The sequence below is a fragment of the Ambystoma mexicanum genome, chromosome 3p (assembly GCF_040938575.1).
Source record: "Ambystoma mexicanum isolate Mex_15411 chromosome 3p, UKY_AmexF1_1, whole genome shotgun sequence".
Classification (NCBI taxonomy): domain Eukaryota; kingdom Metazoa; phylum Chordata; class Amphibia; order Caudata; family Ambystomatidae; genus Ambystoma; species Ambystoma mexicanum.
The window spans coordinates 1,222,606,430-1,222,632,220 of NC_090925.1; the positions used below are offsets into that span (position 1 = coordinate 1,222,606,430).

The window sequence follows — 25,791 nt, forward strand, 5'->3', positions numbered from 1 at the left end:
CAGCTTTATAAGAAGCAAGTTAAGCGACCGGCCTTCTATTTCCCAGCTACAGCTATTTCATATTGGGATATTGCTTTATTCTCCTTTATTCTCCTTCTGTTGCACGCCCCTTATCGCATCCTCCTTTACAACTTTGCACCCTCCTCCTTGCACCCTGGTCCCTATAAATGCCAATAACGTCAGAAAACGCCAAAATTATTGGCATTGGTAATGCTTGTTTTTAAGGACTTGGGCCATGGAAACCTGCATTGTTTGGATCAAATTCCTGTCCACTCTGGGTCTATGCTTCAAAGCAAATGCATATCAGTATCTGCACATGTTAAAGATTTTTTTTTGTTTTTTTAGGTGGGAGCTCTATGAAACAGGCCATAACAGAGACATAACTACATGCTTTATTCTCATGTCAAAGAAAATGCAAAAGCGGCCAGGCGTATATACCTATGCACAATATAGACCGCATATAGAACAATTGCACTCCAAGCACACTAAAAAGGTACACACACAGAGGGCTCTAAAATCCCGCGAGATTCTGGCGTCCTTCCTGTAGGGGCAGGCAGAGTCTCATGCAAGGGTCGTGTATCCTTCCGCCGCCGTAACTTCAGTTCCCGGAAGAGCCGGCGGCCCTGCGCAGCTCTCGTAGGCGCAGGTTGAGAGCGGTCTCCACATAGGTGACCTCACACGGGTTGTGAGAGTGACGCGCCGGTAGGGGGTGTTGCTGAAAGCTGGGCCGAAGGAGGAGGCGCGAGTGCGCCGCCGCGGAAGGATCTGTGCGCGGTGACAAAGCCCTGTGCGTGATGCAGTAGTCGTTGCTGCAGCCGGAAGGAACTGAATCGGAGCCCCGGTTCGGTGATAGCCTCTGAGGAGCGTGAGGCCCCCGGTCCTCGCTGGTCTGTTTCAGGCGCCCCAGTCCCCAAATTAGAGACCGGCAGCCAACACATCATGGCCCTGAAGAGAATTCACAAGGTGAGGCGGCCTGCGCGCCGACGTCGCTCGCCAGGCCATCTGGGGAGAGGGAGACCGGCCTGCTCCGGGGGCTAGGCCGGGAGGCGTAAGATCTGGCTGCAATGAGGCTCGGGCCAGGTGGACGATCGGGAGCACAGAGTGCAGGGCTGCCTTTCCCGATGGGGACTGGGAAACGGCACCTGCCCTAGGAGCTAGTTTGTGAGGGACGGAGTGAACCGGTCTGTTCTGGGGCCTACACGATATGCTAGTCTCCGGGATCGGGAGGATTGCGACCGACCTTCTCTAGTCGGGGGAGGTCTTGACTTCACAGGAAACCTTACCGTGCAGACTTGCCCATGTCCTGTGTACTCGTGTCTCTGGGAGCCGTGGGGCTTTGAGTTTGACATGCCATTGCTCGGAGCACTGTAACTTGCTCTGGATCTTGAAGTTGTTCTTCTCTGTTGTCCCCACCGCCCCACCCGGCAGTGTTCTCGGGACTCGTGCTCCCTGCTGGAACTCTGTCATTGAGGCTTTGAGCCCCATAGGCAGTTCTGTCCCGTGGTATCTGTATACTCTGGAGGAGGTCCCATGCGCCTAGTGTCCAATCGCACCCGGGACGTTGTTTTTCATTATTCTTTTAGAATACACCGACCCGGCAGTGGGATACTATTGTACGTCTATGTGTATGTTGTAGACGGGGACTGCTTTGCTCGTGCATTGCGGGTCTCCGTAAAATACTGCACATCATCATTTGCACCTGCCAATCTGACAGCTTTAGCAGTGTCAGACGTTTACAGGAAGTCCAGGAACACACGAATCTCTTGAGCTACAGAATGTATTGATTTCTTAACACCGCACAAGACTATTGCAGTGTAATTTTCGTCGCCATATTTGACTAATAAACTCATCAATGTCTTGTTAGTATTGTCCATCAGTTGTTAACTATGGTGTCTCTTATGTGACATAATGCATTTACTGATCATACAGTTAAATAATTGTGTGTGTGTGTGTGTGTGTGTTGATGTCTCTTTATATTTATAAAAACATGTACACATGCGAAACATGTGCTTGTCTGGCTTTTAGTCATGCTGTCTGGCTGCTGGGAACGTTAATGCCTTCCACGTTATAACCCAATTGACCAGCACATATGCGTCCCAAATTAGTTGGTTTATTGTAAGATAAATCCACAAGGGTAGCACGTGATGTGTGTGAACCAGCGAGCTCCACTTCTGGGCTACCCATGTTTGGGATGGGCAAGTGGAAATATGATTACGCCCCTAGAAACAGACTGTTGTGATTGCAGCTGATCCTCAATGGAGGAAATACAATTGTGTGTGTGTGTGTGTTTTTTTTTTTTATGTCGCGCAATCTGGTTGGGTAGTTAAATGCCTTGATGACCATTACATGTAATGATAGAAAACTACGGCGTTCTGGAATTCAACGGATGACTACTAACCACAGGGACATGTTCAGGTAACTCTAGTGTATCTGTCAACTGAGTTGGAAGTCTCTGCTATTAGGAATGGAGCAAGGATCATTATTCTTTGGGATACTGTAAGAGTGGATTTTCTGTTGGTGGCCCCTACTAATTGCTTTTGACATGGTGACAAGAGGGATAATTGATATAAATACCCTATTCCAATCTGTGCCCACCCTGCAAAGGGAATCGATAACAATTTTCCTTGAGAGGTGTGCAATTCCCATCAGTAAATGGGACTTGTAAATACATTTCCTATTGTAATGAGGCCCTTTTAATAGGACCTAATATATACAGCTTATGTCTCTTAAGGGGTTATGGTTTTGTGGCTTCTCCAATTGATGGAAGAAATAGTGATAACCTGGTTGTGGCATGGTGATGTCCTGGCTTGCCAGAAATACTTTCGGACCCCCAAAACTGATACTTAACCTCACCCCTGGATTGGTGGCTTCCTAGGGTCACCATCAACTCCTGCCTATCCAGTCAAGAAAGCGTGCAACCTACAACTACACCTTGCACCCTTGCCTTCAGTTCTGCAGTCCAGGCATTCGTCCTCTCCAAGCTGGACTACACATGTAAGACTTCAGCATTTGACTTGCCAAATACACTCGCCTCTTTCAAGCATCCCTCACTCGTTCTACGCTTACTAGAAAACTCTCACCATCACATTAGCTATCGTTTCTCAGACCAAGGCATAAAATGAGCAGTGTCTCTTAGCAATTTTCTTTGTAGAACCATAGGTTCCCTAATCACTTAAGCACTTCTGGCGATTTAATTGCCCTCTTCAAAAGGAAATCGGGATGATACTTATTTATCTAAATATTTTCTGTTTTGCAAGTACTTCAGTAAACTTTTTAAGTCTGCGTTGAAGTTCCATTCCTAAAAATGTCAGTTATACTAGTACGGATAATTAACAATATTGCTACTGTAAAATAATTAATACATGCGCCCATAGTTTACAGTAAAGTTCTGTTAAGGTTAGTTTTGCCAATACGTGGTAACACTTTCGGCTGGGAGGATAGGTGGGGCCAGTGTGCTTGTCTCTGAAGCAAGACCACGGCGAGTAGCACAGGTTAAAATCCCTGTGCCGCTCTTGGAGGCTGCACTCGGGCATGAAGGGCGTTACAAGAACCCAATTAAATTTGTTTTTAATTTACAATTTTAGTTTTTTTTTGTGTACTATATTTGATTTTATATAACCCTTCATGCCAGATTCCATCAGCTTTTAAAAACCAATCAATTTGATATTCTATTTAATGAGACTCAACTTATCGATCTGACATCTGAAAAGCTGTCAGTGCTGCTGCAGGATTTAAACTTGCTAATTGTAGGGGACCCATGTGAGCTATCGGCTTCGGCTTCCATTGCCTGTGCTGGTTGGTGCTGTTGGTAGTTGTAGTCCAAAACGCATGCAGAGGGAAAAGGGTTGTAGACCCTTAGTCTAGGCGGCAATTGGCATCCTATTTACAAGCACATGGGATTTTTTTTTTGGTTTATTTTATTAGGACGTGCTGTGATATTAGAGGCTTTTATAGATCTCTGTAGATTTGTGCTAAAACCAACAATTTAAAACTCCTTTATGGCTGCAAGCTTACCTTGGCCCGCCTAGCCTACCCAGTTCTTGCCTGCTACAATGCCCTCCACTTGACCCAAACAGCTACCAGAAGCTACTTTTGGCTCCCCAGCCCAACTGATGCTGAACATCCACATTTATGTGAATATAACTGCGTGTTTGGGACAATCCACAAATAAATATTAGGGAACGTCTATATGACATTTAAAGCGTAAGGGGTCATCAATAATGGATGCAATTATATTTTGTATCTTATGTGTAAGTTGGATGTTTAGAAGGCTGTGTTCTAGCTCTTTGTCCTGTTGCCCCTGGTCACTGGTTAACGTTGGATATCCAGGAGCTGTTTTTAGCTACTGCTTATCCAGTCTTGAATTCGATTTCATGCTACTGCAGCACACCACTCTTGGGTTTAGTATTCAATTACACATTCAAATTGGTAGTATCAATGCCAGGTAAAGGTTAGATCTTACCATTTAGCCTTCTTGCTGCAACACCAGTCTCCTTTCTTAATCACCAGCTCTGACACCATGAGCTTGCTAATGCATAACACTTCACCTTTTTTCCTCCACAGAGTACAGACCTGTGGGGCAGGCAGCAGCATATGGTGATGCAGTCTTTCAAATGTGTAGAACCTTTTTTTGAATAATAATGTGGGTTTTGTTGAACCCTGTTGTGCAGCTTACCATTTCATGTTAAATGCACTCGCCTCAATGTCTTATTTCATATGACACAATCTGTATTGTTGCTCATTGTAGGTTCTGGATACAAATAACTGTGGCATTAAAATAATAATACAACATTGCTGATCCACTAAGATTGCTTATCAAATGCATTTTGATGAGCAAATTATGCTAATCAAATAATGTATGCCACACATACCACAGAGAATTGCCTTTAATGGACTCTGCATCAGGTGCAAAGCCAAGCACCTCAAAATCATATTCCACCTCCACAACAAACACCAGACAAGCCTTCCAAAATATCCCACACTGCAAGTTAACTCACGTGCTAAAACAGGCTTTCACCTAATGGGCACCTGCACACTGGAATGCCCTTCCATCACCACCCTCAAAATGTACCTCTTCTGCCCTTGAAGTCCCACCAACCTCCTCCCCGATATCCTTAAGGCCTAAAAATTTGCATTTGCCACTAGCCATTCGCTAGTAATGCTTGAAACGGGCAGTGCTCCAGATAGGATTTTGGCGTGAGTATTTTACTCAGTTTTTAGAATTGGAGAGTAAATCCAAATTCAAGAAAGTAAAATTGAGTTTCTTCCTTCGCAAGAGTAAGTGTCTTGACAACTATCCAATTTGTGCGTAAAATTAAGTGTGTTCGTAAACATTAGTGACAAAGAACATGTCGATGCATACCACCCAGCTTCATCTTCATTAGACGTGGACACCAAAACTCTGTTAAGAACTACTACAGATGCCAGCTAGTTGGATCATAAATCAAGTTCCCCACTCTACCAGCATCACTTCTATGCCTCTCGGGCCTACGGTTGCTGCTGTTTGACAGCCACTCTTATGATTTTGCTCCAGCTCTCCTTCCCTTTGCTACTGTTTCCCCAGTCTCTCACTTTCTGATGTTCTACCCATCACTCTTGCTATGCCGCGTTATGAGATCTGTTGCTCCGTCACACTTCCTCTCCCATCTCTGCATTCTATTATTGCTGCTTCCCTCTTATTGTTCTGTATCAGTTGATATAACTCCTCTTCCTCTCTCAAGTCATTACTCTGGCTATATCTGTTTTCTCATTTTCTCTGTTGTGGTTGCTACTCCTCTTGATTATCTTTCTTGTACTGTCTGTTATGTTGTTGGCCTGCCTTTCTCTAATCTGGAGTTTCTGTTTCGCGATCTCCCGATCTGCTCTTGATCTCCGTTTTCTTATTTTACTGTCTCTATATGCCTCTTTTGCTCTGCTTCTATTCCTCGCTCCTATTTTGTGTGTCCTATTTACCTCTGTTTCCCTTCTCACTTTCTTTGTCGCTCAAGAGCCCAGATGAGATGTGTGTTCTGAGCCATTACAGGTATAGCGGCTTTCATGGGATGTGCTTGTTCTGAGCCATTACAGGTATAGCAGCCCTGATGAGATGTGTGTTCCGACCCATTATGAGTTTAGCAGGCCTGATGAGAGGGGGATGTATGTGATCACTGTGCTGTTTTTACTGTGACCACCAAAAATGCAATTTTATTTTTAAAAAATCAACTCCCTTTTCACCCCATATATACGCAGGGGGAGACCCCCCCGCACCTCTCTGCTACCCGTACATTGTATACTTTACCCACCCCCCCAAATATATGGGGGTGAAATAAATATTTTCAGTGGTCGCCTTAAAAAAGGAGCAGTAATCGTACGATTTTGATGGTGTGTTCTGAATCACTGAACATTTAGTGGTCCTTTTGATAAGTTGAAAACTAAGTTGGCTCTGTTACAATTCAATGTTACCTGCATCTCAAAAGCATACCTCTGATGCAGACACATTAGCTCACCTATCAACAGGATTTGAACTGACAGGTTGCACAGTGATCTCTGCAGCAGGGTTATTGACCAACTGAGCTACCTTTCCCAACAGGCTGTTGACTTGGAAAGGCACATGGGGTTAGGGCATGTGAGACTTGCTTTACATAACTGGCTTGTCAAAATGTCTCCGCCTGTTTGAACTATCCTACATGAGTCAGTAGATTCATAATGAGGCTTTGAAATGTGCTAGATTTTTGGTTGTGGGACTCAGTGACCTGGGAGAAGCAGAAGGTTTGAAGGGCACAAGGCAGAGTAGGAGGGATTGAAGTATGGCCGCATTGCCATCTTCTCACATTGTTCGCCAGTGTGCATCACACCAGCTCAGGAGGGTGGTGGGAAGGATCTACGGGAAAGTAGCACATTTTTTACTGCAACGTCGAAAATCCTGCATGTAAAACATCTTTTCTGTATTTTTAAAGCTGGGGGAGTGCGCCAACAGTACAGCCACTCCCGATCTACTTTGGGGACATTTTTGTTTTCCATGCAAGGTTTTCTACATCGCAGTAAGGGGATTTGGGAATTATGTAGAGAAACCGGTGGGAAGAGCTCAGACACTGTTCTTGCTCGGTACTTTAGCTTGCTGCAGAAAATGCCAACACATGTTCGTGCTTTGTCATTATAGCAGCTCTAGTAAGAAATAAAGGTACTGTACCATAACATAGCAGTCCTGCTAAGAAATGTGGGCATGATACAGATATCGGCCCCGCTGTGAATAATTGCCACTGTGCCATGGCATGCGTATAAATTAGGCTACTTTGCCTGAATATATAGCAGTTCCGTTCAGAGGTATCTGTGCCACGAAAATATATACAGCACAGCCTCTACCTGTATCCATTATATCCACTTGCGGTTGGCAGGTGGTCAGAAATGGAGATAAAGTAAAGTTCAGACTACATAACCAGCAATTTCTTGCTAAGATATGCTCTCTAAGACAACAAACTATGTACGGTGCCCTTTCATGCATGCACATGGACAAATACAATCTTAAGATTAAATGAAGCACATCTCCACGTAGAACATCAAAAGCTTTTCCTTCTCACAAATCCCACAACTGCTTGCTGGCTGGGAAGCTCTTCCAAAACTTCGCGACATCAAACGCAATTGATGTGCTTCTTTGATGAAAAGAATACGAAAGGCCCATGATGCTGCAGCTGCAGTGCCTCCATCAAAGCTGATGAAAAAAGAGGAAAATGAAGCAGATATGCAGCGCTAGTGTAAGACCATTTTCAATTTACACAATACATGTGTCCTAAAGCAATGCGAACAGCATGATTATGATTAAACATGCTTCAATAACACTGTAACCTACAAAATGCAGGCAGTTGAACAGAGTGAACAAAACACAAATCCCCTTCTACATTAAAAGTATTATCTTGTTGGAATTATTAAGAGTGTTATAAAAATAGACCTGGGGTCATCCCAGTTGCTTCTTTCAAGGTACTGGCAATTGCTAAAGTAAAGAATGGGTTTGCAATCTGCTGCTGGCCAGCCTGTCTCCAGTGACCTCCAAGATTTATGGGGGTGCTGCTATAAATAGCCTGTGTGTACGCAATGAAGAATTAAAAGGGCCATATTGACACAATTTCTGTGAGTAAAAAGGCCTGATATGCACCCCATCTGGAGGGCTAGAAACGGGCATTGTATGCATGTGGCTACAAGGCACAAAATAAGCAGTGTTGCATAGCAATGTGCTATGCAATTCTGTTGAAATGCTATTTAAACTGACACTTGTGTAGCACAGCTTGCTATTTAAATTACCCTGTTCAATGAAAGCACCACTCACCCTGCATTCCTCTTGCCCTGGGGGGGGGTGTCTCTCCACTCGTTTCCCTGTTAACTGCAAGTTCAAAGGGGCTAATGGCCAGAGTTCAACAGTAATAATCTCCTCCGATCTTTGAAGTGCCAAATTCCATTAAAATGTATCGGCAGCACAGATGTTGGCTCTCAGCACTAATGGTGAGAAATACCCCTTTCATGGATGTACAGGGCTGAAATTATGTGCTTGGCCCAACCTGGGCAAACTCTATCTCACCGTCTCACTTCAGCAGAACACACATGTTGTATTGTTGGTATTTTTATTTCTTGGGCACTTCTGGTCGCATAAAAAAATATTAGTACAAAATTGCTATCAAATTTGTTAATCAAGACATTTTTAATTGGCAACTCTGCTAATCAATTTTTGAAAACTAATTTATGCCTTTTGATAACTGAGGGGCTAAGTGACCTTTATGCCTTTTTCGTTTGCTAGTGCTTTGTTCCTACGTTATTTATACTAAAGTTTCCTGTCTTTGGATAATTGTGAATTCGTTTTCAATTACTCCATTTTGAGCTTTGTGGTACTGAGATCCCCTGAATAGGTCCAGTGCTAAGTGTATACTCTTCTCAAATGTAATGAGTTTAAGCAGTTGGAACACGGGTCTCTACCCCTGGGGTAGCTTTGGTGTGACTAGGTGTGCCACTGGTTGGAGTTATTTTGCATGAAGCAAAAGATCTTACTGTACCAATTAGAGTGTGTTGTCAGATGTCAATGGTGTCCTCGTTTGTGTTCAACACTGCAATTAACTACCTGCCCTTTAAGGAAGGAATCACCACTGTTCTAATGTGTAGCATGCCATCCATAGTCTTCAGTAGTATGTCTGAGAAGGTTCTTAGTGCCATGTTGGACAGCTATGTGTTGGAAATGTAGTGGCTTGGTGTGGCAACTGTCAGGGTTCGGTCTTGGAAATTGTCCAAGATGTAATGGGTAGAATCAAGCACAAAGCTGCACTCAGTAAGGGTGGCATAAGCAAGGCATTAAGAAGTGATGCTGCTATATACCCAATGTTGTATATGATGTCCTCCAATAGGACCTAAAGGTTTTGACAGATGTATTTGATGGGTGTGGGCATGGTATGTTTGTGTTTACTTTTTATTATGCTTTGGGTCAATTTGTTGCATTGTCATAATCTGCCTATTTTTCAGCACCTGATCTGTGTTGCACTAAATAAAGGTAAACTCTTCAGCGTAGGGTTTTTGCCCAGTTTATATAGTCCTTTTTGTACTCTTATCTCCTTTTGTGCGTAAGGAAGTATATTGCAAGGTGACAGTTTTAGCTTTATTCTTGTTTTAGTTAATCATGTCTCCTCCTGGTTGCTTAAGATCACACTAAAACACTGTAAGCATGATAAAATGCCCCAAAACATTGTTTTAGTTAGTGAGAACAAGAAGACCTAAAAGGGACTTTCAGATGTGCTTTCATAGGTGAAAAACTTCAAACTTGGTGACTCTTGGGATGACTGCAGTTTTGTTGGTGCCCCGCTTTTTAACGCCCTGAGCGTTCTCTTGATGGCCCTCAAGATATTATTCTTTAGGGTGCCTGTGGAATTGAGCCAATCGTTAAGTTGTCGATGAGAGATTCTGGAAATTGCTTGGGCTGCAGATGCTTTATATTGGGTGATAAAGCCCACTATAAAGAAGCGTCTTCATAAAGTTGGGAACTGTTTCACTACTTCCATTATTTACTGTTAACAGTTCTGCTACTTTTTTAAAACCATTTTAACCGTTCTGCTGTTTGTTTGAATTTAAACCATACCTCCTTTATTTAACCACCATATAGCAGTTAAAGCTAAACTGAAATCTGGTCGACCATACATTAAAGAAGTCTGCCTGACTTCTCGCTTTGAATGGATTAAAATTGTTGTCATCTTAGGGGAAAATGGAGGATGTCCTGCTAGCACTAAGAAGGTATCTCCACAGCATGCAAATAACATGGGGGCTTCTGGGAGTCCCTCTGCCAGACATTAGTCCTGGTTATGAGAGCATACCAGTCTTTGTCCTGCCCTGGGGCATTCCAGCACCAAAATGCTAGGCAATTCTCCTTTAAACAAGAGTACCAACAGTAACCCCAGACATGTGTTTCAGTCTGGTTGGACCTCATCAGTAGGGTAGAGCTCTGCCTTTCTAAGAATAGTGAGCAAGGGGTCCACCTCTGGATTCCCCATGTAACTTAGGGTGAGACCCAAAGTTACTTAAAATATGCAAATAAACGGGGCTGGGGGGAGGTTCCTGGGAGTCCCTCTGCCAGACACTAGTCCTGGTTACGAGAGCCTTACCCAGAGTCTCTATCTCACTATCTTTCTCAAAGGAAAAATATCCAAAACATAGCAGTCTTTGTCCTGCCCTGCCACCATTCTGTAGCTGTTCTGAAGCTAAACCATACCTCCTTTATTTTACCACCATAAAGCAGTTAAAGCTAAACTGAAATTTATTTGACCATACATTAATCGGCTTGCATGGATTCCACTGGTTTTCATCTAAGTGGAAAATAGAGGATGTCCTGCTAGCACTAAGAATGTATCTCCACACATGCCACCGTTAGTTTTTGTAAACCCTGTCAAGCTGTTACATCAGGTTTGCCTGAGAAACAAAGGCCACAAAATCATTCTATGATGGCAGCAGAGTCGGGGACCGCTTTATTGTCTTGCAAGACAACCAAAATGACCTGTTTACTGTGCAGGAACAAATCTGCAGCAACCACTCTCACAAGACCGCCAACTTTCATAGGTCATGCATATGTGAATGATTCAAGCCCCGAATTTTCGACAAGCTCACCTTTTTTAAAAAAAAAAAAAAAAGTTACATCAAAAGAACAAAACTAGAGTCTCATTATACAATTAATAGTCCTTGTGTTGGTTTCCGTTCTCTGGTAGGAACAGTCATTATTACATACCCCATACCCACCCACCTCCCTCCCCATGGTTGGGCAGACATCATTGCAATCTGTTGATATGTTCATAGCGGGTAATGTACGGTTCACTATTGTGAGGTTTCCTTGATTCTTGGGTCATAATTGTCCTGTATTGAGAGTTTTTGAGATTCTTGGTTTAATTAGGATCCTGTAGTGTCCTCGGGTTGGGAGTCCGTCATCTCTGAAAGGTGTTTGCCTTGAAATTCTGACCATAAGATCGCACATTGCGACGCTTTGTTGTGTAGGGAGGCCGTGATCAATTCCATTGTGTAGATGTTGGTTGACAAATTGATCCATTCCTTCTTACTTGGAACCTTTTTGGATTTCCATTTTGTTACTAGCAGTGCACAGGCTGCTAGTAATAGGTGTGGGGCAAGACCCCTGAGTCAGTCCATTCATCCTCGTCTTTTTCCATTCTGAAGAGAACCAAACGTGGATCAACGTCTCTTTATATGCCGTCTATGTCTTTGATCCATGCCAGGACTTCCTCCCAGAATACCTTTATGCGTGGGCAGCTCCACCACATGTGCCAATAGTTGGCTGTTTCTCCACATTCTCGCCAATGTCTCGGGCTCAGAGTCTGAAACATCTTGGACAATTTGAGTGGGTCGTATTGCCATCTATGTAGGAGTTTAATGGCGTGTGATTTATATTGACTGGATAAGGATGTTTTGGATGCATTTTTGCACATCATTTCCCATTGTTCTGGATCTATCTCCTCTCCTAAGTCTCTCCCCCATCTGCTTCTGAGATGTTCCGTGGACCCGGTGCCTGCTTCGATATGTTCTTTGTACATTGCAGATATCAAACCCTTCATTTCAGACTTAGAATCCAAAAGTTGTTCGAATGGGGTGAGTTCTCTCTGCAGATTTTCCTTCCATGCAGATGTTGTGAGGACTCCTTTTATCTGGATGTATTGGAAGGTGGATAATGGGCCTATCCCTAGGGCTTCAGTTAGGTCTGGAAGGGTTATGAAGTTGTCCTTCTTCTGGAGTTGCCCTACCCTTTCGAGTCCCGCCTCGTACCAGGATTGGAATCTTCCTACTTCGGGTATGTGGTTGTTTATGCCTGGGGACCATGAGTGGCTAAGTGCGGATGGCCAAGTGGTGATCTTGTTTTGCTTTGCTTGGTTGCCAGATGTTCCAGATGGGACTCAGTATCGGGTGGCCCTTAATTTTCCGTTGTATTCTTTTGTGAGGGGTCCATAGCCATTCTGACACAGTGGCCGGCGAGAAGTAATGATTGGAGGTGGTTGTGGTCACGCAAGTGTGGGATTAGGATACGTAGTTGTGAGGCTTTGTAGTATGTTCGCAGGTTGGGGAGACCTACTCCTCCTTTGTCTTTGGAAAGTGTCAGGGTGTCGTATGCAGTCCTCGCCTTCTTGTCATGATGCTTACCCCCGGGGACCCAGACCAAGTCCAGCAACCCCCGGAAGCAGGCATCAAGTTATGCCAAGCAAGCCCAACAACCCCTGCTAGGGGCTATTTGGGTGCAGTCCTGGCGTCTACGGCGGCAGGCTCACATGGAGAGTCAGCGCCAGGCTCATAGATTAAAACTTACCTTATGCAGACCATGCTGCAAGACTCCAAGCCAAAGGAGGCTTGGAAGGGACTACTTTACCTAGGGACTATTTTTTTTACTCGGGTGGGGCTGGGGAGGAATACTTACCTGGGACTACTTTGGGGGCTATTTAAACCACGCCCGAAGAGCAGCACACGCTTTGTGTTATTCTGCATCCAGCAGCGTAACGCTCACTGTGTCTGCAAGTCTGCATCCAGTCTTCTGCCACGCCTGCCTCGAGTCCGGAGCTCCTAGAAAAAGGGAGAAAGAAGGAGAAAAGATTAGAAGAGCATTACCTGAATTCCCGATCCATCGCGCCTTCGAGCTGGAAGAAAGGTTATTTTATGTGCATCGCCTCTCTCCTCCCCCTTGGCAAACTTTGTCTCTTGTAGAAGGATAATGTCTATTTGAGATCTACGGAATTCCCTTGCCACTAGGGATCTCTTGGTCAGCGAGTTGAGGCCTTTCACGTTAAGTGTTCCTATCCTTAGGGACTCCCTACCCTTCTGCTCTTCAATTGGTGCCATTATCCGAGTATTTCGGTTGTGGATTCGCGACCCGTGTCAAGTAGATAGTGTTCATAAGGACTCACATCCTCTTGAGTGATCCTTTGTATTGCCGATAATGCTTCATCCTATGTACATTTGTTGTCTGCCCAGCCCCCCACCCTTCCCACATTGGCGGCTTCCGTAAGGATCCAGATAAAGACACTGGTCCTGCATCAAACCACCTTTTAGGGACCGTCACTTCAGGTCCCCAAGATTATTATAACATCGTAATCTTGATTTAGCCCCCCCCCCTTCTCCGCCCTCCTTCGTTTACATGGCCCGAGTCTCTTTTGAGCCTATACATCCTTGCACAATTCAGGTCATGGACATGTGTATTAGAATGTCATTTTACCAGTGTTGCGGTTTCTCTCCCCTGGTGGGGTATTGCCTCTCCGAAATTTCCTCGATCCCTTGACTTGTTTCCTTCTGGGGCCCTGTATACGCCATCCTCTTTCTTCTCGACGTGGGTCTCCCCGATCGTGTTCCCCTGCGCTTGGTCCAAGGAGGTCAGAGATGTACGCCTTGATCTGCCCCTCTGAGCTTAACTTGATTTTGTTTCTGTTGTATTCAAAGGACAGAGATGGGGTATCCCCACCTGTATCTTATGCTCTTTTCCTTCAGATGTTTGGTGATCGGCCCGCACATGCGTCGGAGTGCCACAGTCATGGATGATAGGTCCTGGTATATCGAGATTTGGGATCCTTAGAGGGTATTTGAATCGCTGCTTCTTGCTTTCTCGAGGATCCGTGTTTTGTCCTGAAAGCGGTGAAATCGAGCAAGGACAGATCTTGGTCCGCCTGGAGGTCCTCCGGCTCTGTGTATCCTCTGTCTGTCATCGGCACCTAAGAGTTTGATGATGTCATGCAGGGTGTTCTTCAGATCGCTCTGTCTCCCCTTCTCGTTCCGGGTTTCCGAAAATCCTCAGGTTGTTCCGCCTCTCCCGGTTTTCCAAGTCATCAAGCTTGAGTTTGAAGCTCTCCTCTCGTTGCTCCAGTTCGGTCATCCGCTGGTCGAATTGTGCTTCTAGGGTGTCTATGGACGCTTGATTGATCTCGACCCCTTCGAGCCTCTCCTCCTTGGTGTCTAGGCGTTGGGTGATCTTGTCAATTTTGGAGCCAATGCTGGCACCCATATTCTTTATTTCGCCCAGTAAGGCGGCAATGTCCCCTTTGGTAGCTGCTGATTCAATTCCAGAGGTATTTTGGTTCGCCATGGTATGGTCACAATTTTCGGCAGGAGTCGAGACGTAGGAGAATGTAGCTAGTTTCTCCCTTATGTCCATTGGTTCTCCCGAAATTCTGTGGTGTCACCAGTGCAGTTAGTCGGGGAGATGGGGTTGGGGGCAGAGGAGGCACATGCCCCTGAGTCGGGGGCCCAACCCTCTGCACTCCGACGTCGGTGGTCTCGGGTAGTTCGTTAGGTGTTGGGAGGGGTGTCCGTGGTGCGTTTGTTGATATGCCCAGGGTATGGGTGGCACAGTAATGCGTATGGGTCACCCGGGGTGCCCTTTAAGCGGTGTCCGGGTCAGCCGACGCGTTGGGGGTGTTTTCCTCTTGTGCGAGGTGCGGGGGTAAACATACGGGGCGAGAGAGGTCCGAACCGCTGCTACGTGGTGATGGCGCACCACCCGTTGTTCACGGGGTGGATGGGCCTACCGTCTCTCTGCTCAGCGCTGTCTCAAGGCCCAGTCCGAACACGCTCTTCGGAAGCTCTGCCGACTCGACCGAGGCTGCCCCGTCCCCTTTGCGGCAAGGAACGTCGTCTGGAGTATGAATTTCGTCACCGGGGTTCAAGTTCTTTCAGACTTTCTTCGTTCGTCAGGCCCAGGGTCCACCTCCGGCCATTGCGCGGTTCCATGCGAGCGGGCCGCGGAGCCGCTATGTGTGGCGTCTTTTTTAAAAGGACGTATATCTCAGGTTTGCAGGGGTCGATTTCGATCGGGTTTTCGATTGATTGGAGGGGGGGTCCTCAGCTGGCGGCACACCGGTGTAGAATCTTGGGGCGGTGGGGGGGTCGTCAAGGTGGGGACTCAATCCCTCCTAGGGACTCAAAGTAGCGGAGCTCACGCAAAGTCAGACCACATCCGCGCGCCCCCTGGTGGCCAGTCATCAAGCTCACCTTTTTGATATTGCAATTGGTGGGGCCTGGGACTGTCTGCCTGCATTGACTAGTTGTTAAAAAGGCAGACAAGTCCATCATTGATGCAGATGTTGCATAAATCACCTGACCAGCTCCTTCTAGAAATGGCCCACTGGATGATGGTCAAAAGTAACATCCCATCCTTGAGTCTGCAGTCCATGTTTCCCTTATCACGTGACCTCATACACATCAAAATCCTTTTACAATACCTCCAATTCTGCACACATGAAGATGACTTGCACACGAGTTTAACACATTATTAAATGCAATGAGTGTTCTTGATGGAGACATCAATGAGTTGAAATAGTGTAGAATGTAGGCAGACATTGAATTTAGAGCTGAATAAGCATGAATAGGAGCAGAATAAAAGTTTCTTTTCCCCACAGGTTACGGTTTAGATGTTACTTTATTTGTTTTTACATTTCTATATGAAAAACGGCTTATTAAGAACCATGCCATTGAAAGGTATGTAACTTATTTCACATCAGTGTAAACTTAAACAGCTTTACATTACTTGGGCACATTATCCGACCATACTCAATCGTGTAAAGAGGAGATGCAACCATGCTATTGAGTCGTGAGTTATACATCACTCTGAAAGTAAGCATTGGATTCTTCATACTGCATCTGTGCGGTTAGTGCAAGTTCAGATAAGCGCTTTTGGGGGCAGGGGGATGCGGGGGCCAAACTGTTCCCCTTACTCCTGTGGCGTACATGTAAAAATAACTGTCCGGAGTCAGGACAAAAGGCTTTATCAATGGGACAACAATACGGTGGATACTGGCAGTAATTTCATTGGAGGTGCAATATGGTACCTTGCCTCTGCTGCTCCTTTTTAGTAGTAGTAATGTCATATACCAGGCCAACAAGAACTGCGGCTCAAACCGTAACCATTTCTCAGTTAAGGTGGGCACTCTTCTGACTGGCTCATCCCTGCCCTTTCAGTTCTGTACTATTCCAAAATGGGGGGGCCATGCAGCGTCTGTGTGCACGTGTTTCCATTCGAGTTGCTGTGAAACTTTCAATTTCTTTAGCAAGCCACTAGGTTTTAGATGGGAGAGTGTTTCCATTGTCTCGCCAGACGTGCTCTTGCAGCTAGAAAGATTTCGAGGCATGTGGGTAAGCAGGAAGTAATCGTCTCTTTCCTCAATTCCAAACATAGATGACAAAGGCGTGAACTTCCTGCTAATCTATTCAGTTGCATGAACCCAGCCCACCACTTCAGTATATCTGATCCTTGGGGCAACTTCACCACTGATGCCAGTGGTCGGTTGTGTACAGCATCTCCCAACAAATTGGGCTGACCCCTATACATTTTCGAGAGACGTGAGTGTTGGGTGCCTATGAAATAAGAGCCTACAATTCAAATTTTTATATTGCATCGTTGAGGACCATACAGCCCTGTACAGTGTTGGCCAAATTTCAGGTTTGTTCTGCAGTCAGTAACGTTGCATATAGTTGCGAAACTAAGCCCTTTGTTGTGGTGTGTGTATCTAGGGCATGTTCAAAGGGAATTGGGAGGCCTTTTCAGCTGGCCATTCCAGCGCTGGTCCGATAGGCCTTCAAGAAGTTGCAAATAAATGAGGGGGGAAATCATGCAAGTGCAACACTTGTTCTAACTCACTTACTTTTTGGTATTTTACCTTTGTGCCATTTTTGCTCTGATTAGTCCAGCCTCATACAATGCCTGAAAGCGTCCTAGTTCTATCCCTTATTGGAGGGGCCATATACTGCTCAACAGGGAGAGAGTGCCACAAAGTAAGACTCCCCTTGTCTGTGCTGTTTTGCCACAAAGCCCCAAACACTGCCAGAATGGGGTGAGTTTGAATTGTTCTGTGTAGTCTATCTTGTGGGACCCATAGCCATTCACCCATGGTGACTGGGGCGAAAAGCAAATTCTCCAGTGTGACCCATTGTTTTCTCTCCAATGGTCCACTATTAGCCTAAACTGGGCCGCTTTGTAATATTCGTATATGTCTGGATAGCTTCGGTCTTCGGGAGAATACGTTTTATTTCATTGTGGTCAAGGTGACATCTGGGATTTTAACTGGTAAAGATTGAAGCACGAGTAGCAGTCTGGGGAGTGCATCCATTTTGATCTCTGTAAAGTGAGCCGCCTAGGGCAAGGGCATTTCTCCCCATCCACCAATATCTCGAGTTATGTTTGCCCATAGTGGGGGATATTTGTGTCACTCAGAACACGTAGTTGAGTGTTACACCCAGGTATTATTCTTTTAATTTATTTGAATACCGTGTTGTTGTGTTGCATGTTAGATCAAACTTCGGAACTATTTGATAATGATATGGCTGTGGTCTTATGTATGTTAAAGCGAAACCCAGGGTGCTGTCCGTATTCAGTGATTGCTCGCAATAATGCTGGGACAGAAACATCAGGGGTGGTTATATGCATGCATGCATCTCATCCGCAAACGTAGCTAATTTGTATGCCGTACCATATCTTAGGCCTTTTGATGTCAGTATTTTGCTGCTTGTGCTAGCGGTTCGACGACTAACTGCTCAATTAGAAGCTCTCCGATGCCACCCCATTTATTACCACTTGCGCGGACGTGTTATTACATACAATAGTGCTCCCGTGGCCCATTGACCAGCTAAGCCTACTTTTGTAGTACTGCGCGCAAGAAGGGCCATTCAACTCTGTCCACTGCCTTTTTCGGCATCGATTGAAAGCAAGCTCAGGTCTAGGTCATCCTTGTTTACACGAACTATGAGGTCTAGAGTTTATACAGACATGATCTGACCCCTGTCTTCTCTGGACATACCCTGTCTGGTCGATGTGTATGAGCCTCAGTAAAATACTCCCATGGCGGAATGCTAAGATGCTTGTATATGTTTTTGCATCCACATCGATTACCGAGATTGGGCGATATGAGGCACACTCTGTCTTGTCTTTCCCTTCTTTAGGAAGAACCATTATTCTGCTTGGGTGAAAGAAGATGGTGCTTCTCCTGTTACTAGTATTTTGTTTTACAGCTTTGCTAAAAAAAAGGGGTGAAAGATTGCTGAAGGCCTTTTTATAAAAGGCCGTAGTATAACCATCGTGGCCATGAGCTGACTCAGCCTTGAGTTTGGCTATTGTCTGCAGGATCTCAATGTTTCTGATTGGTGCATTGAGTAGCTTGGATTCTTCTAGGTAACCAATTTCAATGGTTGACATGCTAGATATTGGTCAATGCCATTGGGATTGTCGTGAGCCTCCGGCGTGAAACTGTGTAAAGTTTTGAGTTATCTCTAGAGGAGTGAGTAGTGGGATCCCCAACGAGGTTTTAATTTCTAGAACTGTCCTTTGCGCCCTCAGTTTAGCAGCTAGCATGGAGTGGGCTTTGTCTCCCTTCTCAAAGTATCTTTTGTTTTAAAAAATGGAGCTGGGTCGAGACTTTCCATATATCACCTAGTTCTTTCCCGAGCTCTGCCACCTTTTTGGACTTCGTTTTCGTGCGTATTTGTTTGATTAAGGCCAAAGAAGCAATGTACATAATTTCCTGCTACAGCACCTTTTCCCTCCAACAGGCGGATCATTTTTTGCTGCTCCTTCAGCTATCGACGTCGATATCCCTCAAGAAATCAAACTTTTTTGGGGTGAGTTGAGTCCTTTCACGTTCAATGAGCCACACCTAACTGTTTTGCTTACCCACATCTTTGGTCCAATATTTACTCCTGGACGCTGCGGACATCGAACGTGAGCTGTTCAATGTAGTTGTGTTTGCCCAAATAGCCCGTTCCAGAATTTAGGTCTGTTTGAGTATGTTTGCGCCATCCCCCCAAACCTTTGTGCCCCCATCCCCGCCTCCCCCATTTAACCCATACAAAGAAAAAACTTAAACAAGAACGGAACAAGACACCCTAAAGAAAAACTACAGCTGCTCTGGGGTGTTTCTTTGCCGTCCCAGGAGCATTGATAACTTAATCAGTTGCAATGTGTTGGGGCTATCCTTGAGTAGGTCTCTGAAGAAGTCTGGTAGGAAATCTCTGTTTAGTGAATGCCGCTGGATGCATATCTGTGTTTGGGAAGATTGTTTTATCGGCAATTACAACTTCGAAGTGAGTGGTTTGCTATTGAATCTCAAGATTTCGAAACCAGAACTTCACAGGTTATTAAACCTACAGTACTTCCTTGGTCTGCTTGCTTTACCCCGTCTAGGTAAGCGCTCAACATGTGCTCCCTTTAATTAAACAGTGCTATTTTCACCCAAGGAGCACTTCTTTCCTCCCCTTGGAGCCTCTGCAGGACTCCTGTTGCTTCCTTGCCGCTTGTGACTCTGTAATCTTCTCCTCTGCTTTCGAAATTCAATGAAAACTGGAAACCCCAACAATATCAATGCCTTGATCTCTTAGCCATGTTAGTTGAGCAGAGTCTCTCCTCTTTTGCAGAGTGATTAAGGATATATCTTGGTAAATCCGTTATTTTTGATCCTTCACTAGCTTCGTCAACAATGTCTGTTTTTTGTTTATAGTGGTGGCATTTTGTGATTACCGATCTTGGGCCGTGGGTGGGGTGGGGGGGGAGGGGCGGCTCCTCCCCAGTGAATTCACTCTAACTCTATTGCTGCAGTAGGTGGTTCATCGAAGAGGGGTTCAACAAGCTTCTTGACCTGAGTTTCCTATGTTTTTTATTTTTTTATTTTAATCCAATTATCCTTATGTTCGTGCATCTCTCTTGGAATTTTTTTTAGATCTATTTTTCGCTGCAAGATCTGCTTCCCTCTGTTATCTAGGAAGCGGATTTCAACTTTCGTCTCTGCAACGGCAGAGGATTGCTGGTAGTTTTCAACTGCCTCAATACAGTTTTACAGTCTGCTGACTCTTGTTTGGACTGTGCTTATCGATAGAGATGCTGGACTTCATTGATCTGATTTCTTCAAGCAGCAATCGAATATCCGCTTTCATTGAGGCATCTTGGTGTTCGCCTGGTATCACTGTTTTGGCTGATTGAGGTGGCTCCTTCGTGTTGGGTATTGAAACGGAACGCTTGCAAGGCAGACTGTGTTGGGGTCCAGCTTGTAGTTTTCAGAGGGACTGGCTGAGTTGGGTTGACGCCAATAGTCAATGGGTTGTTGGTTGAAAACAAAGGAAACAACCCTCTTCAGTGTTGGCTTCCAGCGGTTTATGAAGCGCTTCAAAAGACGGTCGCAAGGGGATTAGAGATGCATTGCTTGATCAAGCTCACCTTTAATTTGGATGGCATGATGCGAACATAGCTTTTTCTGTCTTTTATCAATAAGGTATTGTACCATTGCCAACGAGGTGTAAATGCCTCTGTGCCTGTTTACATATGCGTACATTGGCCCATGGCCCCTTCCACTCACCCCACCCCCCCCCCCCCCTCATCACAGCTCTTTTATGGAAATGCTCGTAAATTCTAGGGGGCAGTAAAGTGTGTAGCAGGAGCAGCTTCGTTTTGATAGCCCTCACCGGTTATAGGCAATTGCCAGTTTACTCACAGCTGCCTCTCGATTACGTGAAGTCTCTTTAATGTCTGCTGTGGTATTAATGGCTTGCACATAACGGCCTCTGTCTCTTGTCACTGCCCAGTGAATATTGCCTGAGAAGGACTTCGATGTATTGGCCCGGGTGTTAAATAGTTAATTGCCTTGCAGGTCCTCTGACTTGTTTGCCGCTGTGTCAGAAGTACTAGCGCAATGGTGGGAGGTTGCAATCTTACCCCAATGTGTGACTGGTGTGGCAGGGTCGTTGCTTGACTTCCCTGCGCTTCACGGGTGTTTGCTTGACCACATTTTCCTTTTCCCTGATGCCGGATGAGACTGCATGGCTGGTCTGCTCTGGTCTGAAAACATGTTTCCTGCTAAACATCAAGGCCGACTTTCTGGAGCGCGAGCCCTGGAGCTGGTGGGCCGCTGTAATGATGTACTAAGCGCACCACTTGCGCTGCAGTTCCTGATGGCCTTGCTTGCCCAAGTTTGTCAACGTGTGCCCCATGCCTTCACACAGCCCTCTAGATAAGGTGCGCATTGTGCCTTTTTAGGCATGTTATTATAGCAAATAAGGGTGATTTCATTTTTTTTTTTTTTTTTTTTACTGCGTACCATGTACGCTGTAGTTATTCATTTAAAAAACATACTTTCCACCACTAGATGGCACTGAAGAGTTTCTTTTGTCATCAACAGCATAGCCTAGGCGGTTCAACACATTTCATATGCATTTAAACACCCAAGTGGTGTTTAATCAATGTTTCTATACACAATCGCTTCCCTTTGATCCCTTCCCTGGTGATGATGATTTCTTTAGCACGGATGGTGTCAAAGCAGAAACAAATTCCAAAGCTGAAACACCCTCTCCTCTTTCATCAAGGCACGTGAGATCACGCATTCTAAGAGGTTGTCCACTAGAAAATCAGATGTACTCTTGTGCGTTTCTGTTTGTAGAATATGGACTGAGAACGGTTCGTTTTAGCTCCGCTGTCAGCTATAAATTAGAAAGCATGCTTATTTCCAAAGCAACTACCAGCAGCACAGAGGGACGTGCCAGTGCCTGGGGCATGCCACTAGTGCCACTAAATGACAACTCAGCCAAGAGTCCCACCCTTTACCCAAGGTATAGATGGAAGGGGAGGGGCCTCTGTCATCTTGGGGGTCCTTGGCAGATGTATGGGTAGACTGGAACTGAAATGCATATCCGCATCTATTGAAGTGTGCCATTGTTTTGTTGATTATTTTTTAACTGGATGCTTGTTGTCTGGCCATAATACGCCATTTCATATTAATACAGTTGGGGCAGGGCGGGTTTCTGCCGCATTGAGGATTCTTGCGGGTGATGGCCGAATATTCCCCCCCTTCCCCTGTCCCAACCACACACATGTGGCGTGCTTCTTGCTTAGCCATTGTTTTTCTTTCTGGCAAGCAGGTGCTGTGAAGATAAAAATAAAGGCCGAAATTGCAAAAGATTTCTTTGGTTCAAACTTGGCGGCGTGAAGAATTGTTTCATTTGCAGGCTGCAGGAGGACGACCAGGGGCCCTGCTCATGCCACGATGTGACATTCCCTGTGGCGAGGCCTGCATTGGCTGCTAATGGTGATCTAATTGATGGGTGAACTCCCATTTCCCCGCTCCTTTATTGCACGCCATGCATGTTGCTTTGTTGAAAACCAGCCCCCCCCCTCCCCACATAGCTCTGCAGGTACCCCATTTCCATTTGGCTTGAGGGCGTTTAGAAGTGGCTGCAATGCCAGCCATGTCCAAACGTCCCTCGTGCCAGAAAGGCTTCTGTGCCGAAATGGGCACGCCAAAGTGGCCACCGCGCCAAACCGGCCAGCACCGAATCGGCAGTGCCTAAAAGGGGTCTACCGTAGCCTTTCGTATGTATGATGGTGAATTTCCAACTGAAAGACCACAAGCCCCCTTGCAAATCTGTGACGGATAAAGCGAGCAACACAATAAAGCACCCTTTTAAAATGTGTTCATACCCATAACGTCTAATAGCTTGATACACCATATATAACAGAGGTTTGTGATGAATCTCCAAGCCTAAGTGAGTTTATTGCAGAACTTGTTTTTGTGTGTTTTTTTTAAAGCACTGAAAATAAAGTGGGTAAATCATGATGTTTTGCCTTTTGCAACTTCTAGTTTTCCATTCAGGATGTGGAAAATAAAGGTACAGAGATATTATTTCAGCCCAACATGCTGCTATAAGAATTTACATGTCATAATGCTTTAGTATGCAATTTGTTTATTTTGCAAGTAAACCCTATAGCAAAGTATTAGTGTAGGTCTTCACACCCAAAACTAAATTTAGTAAAACGCGGAAGAAGGTGGCTGTGCCCAAATTGAAAGAGTAGGTTAAAATCCCAGCTTTGCTGTTTAGCTTAAGTATGATCCTGGGCAAATAATGTAATCTCACCCTGACTTCAATTGCAAAAAGTGCTTATAAATGATTAAGTTTACACCCTTTTAATGGGACCGTTTTAATAAGTGTGGGACACATTGGTGTATCCTGGTGCTCCTCTGCTAGTGCCTCCAATACTGCTGCATATAATTGCATTATTGTTGCATTGGCCCTCCCCAGTCTTGTAACACTGGATTTGACATGCATAGTCTCACCAGCCAGTCAGTGCACCAGAGATTCTACTATAGAGGACTATTGTAGAACCAAAATTGTCTCCCCTGTTGCTCCCAGCTACTGAAGTTGCTTGGGCCGTCCAGAGGGTACAATGTCCCAATGTCCTTCCATACCGGGATGTCTTTTCGCAGGTTTTCTCTTTTTTTTTTTTTTGAAAAAACCCATCACATTTTTTGGGGAAAATGGGGTGGGTGCGGGGTGCCGTTTGGGGAGAACCCCCTCCCCACCCCCAAAAAACATTTGACAGGTTTTTTCATTAAAAAAAATTGAGGTAAAAAACAGCCCACGGTGAAATGACATGGAACCGTCCAGAGTACTGCCCCACACTCTGCAATGTCCTGTTTTGCTATGATATTGAGTCTTTCATTGCACACCATCTGCCTTTTCACACTTTCTAGGACCTTCAGGATCTGCAAGAAGTGGGTGTTTCAGATTCAAAGGAGAGAGCAGTTAACTGATTGTAACATTGAATCTGCACTAGAATAGTCTTATTACAATGGTTAATGAATTTAGATGCCCCTACACAAGTAAGTGTGCCACTCCTCCACAGTCTCTGAAGTTAGTGCCTCTCCCAACATTTGAAGGGTAAGCCCACGCCAACATTTTAGCCTAGGTGCACCCCTGGATGTGCACACTTGCATTTTGTTAGGCAGAGAGGTGAGGGAAGCCTATCCCTGAAACTGGTGGTGTTAGTTTTACTGTGTTTGTTCAAAAAAATGACTTTAACAAATGCAGTCAAACTTTAAAGCTGTTATTTTCAAGAAAGTCCTCCATTACTCTCTGCATATTAAAATACACTATTCGATAGTTGGTCCCCACACCAGACCATGGTGGGAGGTGGGGAAGTGGTGGCAGAGCCTCCAAGTTTGCCCTGACTATTTTTTGAAGTGGCCCCTCCCATCACGACTTAATTCCCCCCCAACTCCCTGAAATGTAGGTTTTGTTGCGCCCCGGCATGGTAAGTCGGCTCACTCTCACAAGCCTCCGGCCAACCCCCACCTCTCCCCTCGCAGTGCTGAAATAAAGGGGCGGGAGCCAACACATCTGCAAGTATTCCTTTACTTGCTGCACCATGGGCTGTTGCAAACCTGCTCTAATGTATAATTTATAAAGTTATGCTGGTTGTAGTAAGGCGTGCGCTTGCTGTTGGGCTATACCATGAGGGAGGGGCGTTAACCCATGCAGTGAAGAATGGTTCCATTAGCCTGCATGAAATGCGAGGCAGCTTGGGAACCAGAGGTGTTACTAGGTCTGGAAAAGACCTGGGGCTAAGCTGGTGTTGGAACTGTCAGGAGTGGGGGCTAGCTATCCTTTTGGTTGTAGCTCCTGAGATTCTATCGGGGGCTACATTCAAAAGACCAGGGACTCCTTAGGGCCCCACACCCCAGCAACGCCTCTGCCGGGAACTGAATATATTTCCCATTAGCACATGCAGAAAAGAGATGCTCAGTTAGTATGTGCAGATAGATGTACATAGCCTCCATACACATGCAGCAGCACAAGTATGTGTTCTTACATAGCGCTTTTAGCCAAATTTCTTCAGCTTTTTAAGCACTGTGGTAAGTTATTATCCCATTTTGAATGGTACTTAATTTATTACAGCAAAACCGAGCGGAATGCCAGGGGAGCACTGTTGGGCATTGTGGTGGGGGCTGGCAAGGACGTGTTCGAGTCAGACTGAATAGGGAAAGGGGAGGGGGAAAATCGGGTACTCTTGGCCCCAGTATACATTGTCCATTTCCAGCACTGACAGTAAACTTGTGAACGGTCATTCTTCATTATTGCATTTTTGTAAGAAAGAAGCAACTCCTCTGCGCCGCACCCATCAAGGCTGCGTCAGTCATCCACGTAAATGGAACTTGGGAAGTGCAGGCCGCCCTCCTGCCCGGTAGCTTTCCACCCTCTTTGGATGCAACATTAGCATGTGCTTTGCCATCATTGGCCTGTGCAGAAGGTAGCACTGTCGTTAAGACTGGCAGAGAGATGTGCCATTAGAACATGGGCAGAGGAGATGCTACATTAGCCCTTGCATAGAAGAAATGTCCCCATAGTACGTACTTAGTAAAGATATGTCATTTGCACGTGCCAAGAAGGGATGTGCCGTTAGCATGTGCAGAGACAGGATGTGGAGTTTGCACATGCTAACTGCACATCCCGTCGCTTGCACAGGAGATGGGATGTGTAGTTAACATGTGCAGAGAGGGTATGTCC

The 25,791-nt window shown here is 45.4% G+C and overlaps 1 protein-coding gene across 1 annotated transcript in view; it reads left to right on the plus strand.

The window, feature by feature from the left end:
• Nucleotides 1–486: 486 nt before the first annotated feature.
• The window catches only part of UBE2D2 (ubiquitin conjugating enzyme E2 D2), a 383,568-nt gene continuing 358,263 nt past the window's right edge, over nt 487–25,791 (plus strand). Inside the window, exon 1 of the mRNA XM_069652674.1 lies at nt 487–963. Within this exon, the coding sequence (XP_069508775.1) occupies nt 940–963 (24 nt within the window). The 5' untranslated portion in view covers nt 487–939. The remainder of the gene's footprint in view (nt 964–25,791) is intronic.